Here is a 4,906-nt window from a genome sequence, read left to right as displayed (position 1 = left end):
AGTTGCGGCTAGGAAGGACTTGGAAGCTGATAGGCTAATACTGGGCTAGGGGGTGGGGTTTGGAGTGCGACAGCGCCAGTACTTCTACCCTGATAGGCTAAAACGTGGACTACAGGTGGAGTTTGCAATGTGATAGGCTAACAGGGACGAGGAAGGCCGATTTAGGGAAAGAGGAGGAGCTGATTGGTGATTGGTGAAGCTGGTCTGAGCCTCTGTGTGAGGCAGCTATTCCCATGTGGGCGTGGCCTAAGCAGCCAGGACCCCTCCCAACTACTTAATTCCTGCTCCTTATTTTACATATATTTGCATGAATCAAAAAATACTTACTCTGGTCTTATTGGGTCACTGTAGGTGGAGGGAAGCTAAGTCAGGCCTATTTCAAGCCTGCCTCCTTTTTCATGGCTTTTTTCTTTCTTATTTTTAGAGACAGGGTATCGCTCTGTCGCCCAAACTAGACTGCAGTCACGCGATCCTGGCTAGTCACTACAGCTAAGCGATCTCTCAAGTAGCTGGGACTACAGGCGAGGACCACCGCTCAGGCTAAACCAGCCTTCCTTTTTTTTTTTTTTTTTTTCAGACGGAGTCTCACTCTGTCGCCCAGGCCGCCGTTGTCTTAGTGCACACTTCCCCTTAGCCCCAGAACTATTTATTTATTTGTTTATTTATCTATCTATCTATCTATCTATCTATCTATCTATCTATCTATCTATTTGAGACGGAGTCTCGTTCTGTCGCCCAGGCTGGAATGCAGTGGCGCGATCTCGACTCACTGCAAGCTCCGCCGCCTCCCGGGTTCACGCCATTCTCCTGCCTCAGCCTCCGGAGAAGCTGGGACTACAGGCGCCCGCCACCACGCCCGCCTAATTTTTTTGTATTTTTAGTAGAGACGGGGTTTCACCGTGTTAGCCAGGATGGTCTGGATCTCCTGACCTCGTGATCTGCCCGCCTCGGCCTCCCAAAGTGCTGGGATTACAGGCGTGAGCCATCGCACCCGACCTTCTTGTTGGTTTTTGGTTTTGGTTTTTTGAGAAGGAACCTCTCTGTGTCGCCCAGAGGTCTGTCGCCTAGAGCAGCTCTTTGAAGGCTCTAAGCCTTTGTCCAGGCAGTTCCTTCTGCCTGGAATGCTGTTCCTCCTGTTGCTTTTCTGGCAAGTTCTTCATCCTTCAAAGATCACCTTTACACAGCCCCTCCGGCTATTCTCGAATTAGAGCCTGGCCAATGTGGCAGGCTTCTTTGACCCTTAAAAAAAAAAAACTGAGGGGTTGGGGGCAGTGGCTCACACTTGTAATCACAGCATTTTGGGAGGCTGAGGTGGGCGGATCACGAGGTTAAGAGTTGGAGATCAGCCTGGCCAATATGGTGAAATCCCGTCTCTACTAAAATTACAAAAAATTATCCGGGTGTGGTGGTGCACACCTGTAATCACAGCTACTCGGAAGGCTGAGGCAGAAGAATTGCTTGAACCCAGGAGGTGGAGGTTGCAGTGAGCCGAGATCCCGCCACTGCACTCCAGCCTGGGTGACAGAGCAAGATTCCATCTAAAAAAATAAAATAAATAAATAAACTGAGGCTTCAAGTGGCTCTTAAACATTTCTGGGGCTGGTGGGATGGATGACTCATGCCTGTAATCCCAACACTTTGGGAGGGTGAGGCGGGTGGATCACCTGAGTTCAGGAGTTTAAGAGCAGCCTGGCCAACATGGCAAAAACCCATCTCTAGCCGGGTGCAGTGGCTCATGCCTGTAATCCCAGCACTTTGGGAGGCCAAGGCCGGCGGATTACTTGAGGTCAGGAGTTCAAGACCAGCCTGGCCAACATGGTAAAACCCTGTCTCTACTAAAAATACAAAAATTAACCAGGTGTTGTGGTGGGCACTTGTAATCCCAGCTACTCGGCAGGCTGAGGCAGGAGAATTGCTTGAACCCAGGAGGTGGAGGATGCAATGAGATTGCACTGCTGTACTCCAACCTGGGCGACAGAGCGAGACTCCATCTCAAAAAAAAAAAAAAAAAGGTTGGGCGTGGTGGCTCACGCCTGTAATCCCAGCACTTTGGGAGGCCGAGGTGGGCAGATCACGAGGTCAGAAGATCGAGACCATCCTGGCTAACACGGCGAAACCCCGTCTCCACTAAAAATACAAAAAAATTAGGTGGGCGTGGTGGCGGGTGCCTGTAGTCCCAGCTACTCGGGAAGCTGAGGCAGGAGAATGGTATGAACCCGGGAGGCAAAGGTTGCAGTGAGCCAATATCACACCACTGCACTCCAACCTGGGCGACAGAGCGAGAAGAGAACTGTCCCCACAGTGAAGAGACAGGCAGAGAAGAAGAGTTCACAGGGGAGCCAAATAAAAGCCATATCAGCTCAGGGGAACATTCTAGCTCTTTTTTTTTCTTTCTTTTTGAGACAGGGTCTTGCCTTGTTACCCAGACTGGAGTGCAGTGGCGTGACCATGGCTCACTGCAGCCTCAACTTCCAGGTGTTAAGCAATCCTCCCACCTCAGCCTCCCGAGTAGCTGGGACTACAGGCATATACCACCACTCCTGGCTAATTTTTATATTTTATGTAGAGACGGGGGTCTTGCCATGTTGCCCAGGCTTGTCTTAAACTCTTGGGCTCAAGCGATCTGCCTTCCTCAGCTTCCCAGAGTCCTGGGATTACAGGCGTGAGCCATGGTGCTCGGCCCATTCTAGATCTTGAGAAATAAAATCCAAGAGTCAGAGCTAGAAGGGCCATGGGCTTGGAGGCTGAGACGAGCAGGGGCTGAAACCTTGGGAGTCAGGTATGTGTGCCCCGCTAGGGCTGCAGGAAGCTGCTGTCCTCAAAAAGGAAACAACACAATAACAAGTCACATGACCAGGGGAGGGGGTTTCCTGTTTCCTGGTCCCTCCCAGGCCAGGCTTGGCCAGCCCAGGCCTGACCAGGCAGTGGCCAGAGTGACCCCAAGACGGTGTCCAGGGACTCAGGCCTCTGATCAAGTTACCCCCAGAAGATCAGAGAGGTAGAGAGAGCTGAACCCGTCATTTAGGAGGGCCGCGGAGGAGAGGGAATTATTGAGATTGCATTTCCAGGCTCAAATAGAGGAGGGAAGGGGACAAAGACGTAGTGAAGGTAAAGAAGGCAGAGAAGAAGGGGGAGATCCAGACAACCTTGTTAGGTAGTGAGCTGCCTGTCCAGGGAGGCATTCAAATGTGCCCAATCAACATTGATCACAAAATCCCTTCCTGAGGGGTAGTCAATGTCCCATTTCACAGCAGAGGAAATTGAGGTTGTCCCTTGTCCAGGACAACAAAGGCAAGAGGTCACGGCAGGCTGTGGTTTTAGGGGTTGACGAAAGAGAAGCATTCAGAGGGCACTGGCTTCTGGACAGCAATGAGTGCCCGGGCCACGCGGCCCCGAAGCCGGCGAGGGAGGCATGCTCCACCCGTAAGTGTCGCCCTCTCCCCTCCATACCCAGCTCCTGGGGACCCCAAGATCCCGTCCTGCCTGGCTCAGAGCGGGGCCACGGGGGTCATTTGCAGGGTGAACTGGACCCCGTGGCTGAGAGTTCAGAGGAGGTTGAGGCAGCCAGTGGGAGCTCCAAGCTCAGCTTTGCCCCACCTCCAGTGAGCTCCGGGCTGGAACAGCTGGGCCCCATGGAGGAGGTCAGTGGCCAAGGCCTAGGAAGCAGGTGAGACCCCCTTGGTCTGTGCCCTTCACTCCAGTCCAGATGCATCTTTGCCATCTGCAGATCTGCTGATGTGCCCTCTCTGCCCACACACCTACCATAGCTCCCTGTTGCCTTCAGCCTGACTTTCTTTTCTTTTTTTTTGAGTCTTGCTCTGTCACCCAGGCTGCAGTGCAGTGGTACAATCTCCACTCACAGCAACCTCTGCCTCCTGGGTTCAAGCGGGAGCCTCAGCTTCCCGAGTAGCTGGGATTACAGGTGTGTGCCACCACACCCAGCTAATTTTTGTATTTTTAGTGAGACAGGGTCTTGCCACGTTAGCCAGGCTGGTCTTGAACTCCTGACCTCAGGTGATCCCCCCACTTCGGCCTTCGAAAGTGCTGGGATTACAAGTGTGAGTCGCTGCCCCAGAAGACCCCATTTCCAGAATCTTCTGTCTCTCACCTTCAGGACTTTCCCAGTGCCCGTCACAGTCCAACTTACTATTCACTCTGCTTCGTAGCCCCAGGTCTCCCCTCCAACTTCTCTACCACCCTCTGTCCAGCCTCTTCCCTGAATTCCCAGCCTCCCAGTCTCTCCCTGGGATGCAAGTCCCAGAACACGCAGCTCTTGCCAACTCTCTGCCCCGCTCACACCTCCCGAAGACCATGAAGTTTAAGCCCTAAGAATTCCCTGCCCTGGGCTGGGCGTTGTGGCCCATGCCTGTTATCGCAGAACTTTGGGAGGCCAAGTCGGGCGAATCACCTGAGGTCAGGAGTTTGACATCAGCCTGGCCAACATGGTGAAACCCTGTCTCTACTAAAAATACAAAAATTAGCCGGGCGTGGTGGTGGGTGCCTGTAATCCCAGCTACTTGGGGGGACTGAGGCAGGAGAATCACTTGAACCCAGGAGGTGGAGGTTGCAGTGAGCTGAGATCGCACCACTGCACTCCAGCCTGGGCAACAGAGTGAGATTCTGTCTCAAAAAATAAAAAAGAGGCTGGGCGCGGTGGCTCAAGCCTGTAATCCCAGCACTTTGGGAGGCCGAGACGGGCGGATCACGAGGTCAGGAGATCGAGACCATCCTGACTAACACGGTGAAACCCCGTCTCTACTAAAAAATACAAAAAACTAGCCGGGCGAGGTGGCGGGCGCCTGTAGTCCCAGCTACTCGGGAGGCTGAGGCAGGAGAATGGCGTGAACCCGGGAGGCGGAGCTTGCAGTGGGCCGAGATCGCGCCACTGCACCCCAGCCTGGGCGAC

The 4,906-nt window shown here is 53.4% G+C and overlaps 1 protein-coding gene across 3 annotated transcripts in view; it reads left to right on the top strand.

Moving 5' to 3' along the window:
• Nucleotides 1-2,872: 2,872 nt before the first annotated feature.
• Nucleotides 2,873-4,906, top strand: part of USHBP1 (USH1 protein network component harmonin binding protein 1) — a 14,630-nt gene continuing 12,596 nt past the window's right edge. Inside the window, exons 1-3 of one of the 3 annotated variants that reach the window (XM_025368013.1) lie at nt 2,873-3,108; nt 3,322-3,423; nt 3,519-3,667. In XM_025368013.1, the coding sequence (XP_025223798.1) occupies nt 3,370-3,423; nt 3,519-3,667 (203 nt within the window). In that variant the 5' untranslated portion in view covers nt 2,873-3,108; nt 3,322-3,369. The remainder of the gene's footprint in view (nt 3,109-3,321; nt 3,424-3,518; nt 3,668-4,906) is intronic. The other 2 variants (XM_025368012.1, XM_025368014.1) reach the window with 2 other exon arrangements.

The sequence above is a fragment of the Theropithecus gelada genome, chromosome 19 (genome assembly GCF_003255815.1).
Source record: "Theropithecus gelada isolate Dixy chromosome 19, Tgel_1.0, whole genome shotgun sequence".
Taxonomy (NCBI): Eukaryota; Metazoa; Chordata; class Mammalia; order Primates; family Cercopithecidae; genus Theropithecus; species Theropithecus gelada.
Note: the sequence above shows the minus strand (reverse complement) of the source record. Positions and strands in the feature narration are given on the sequence as shown.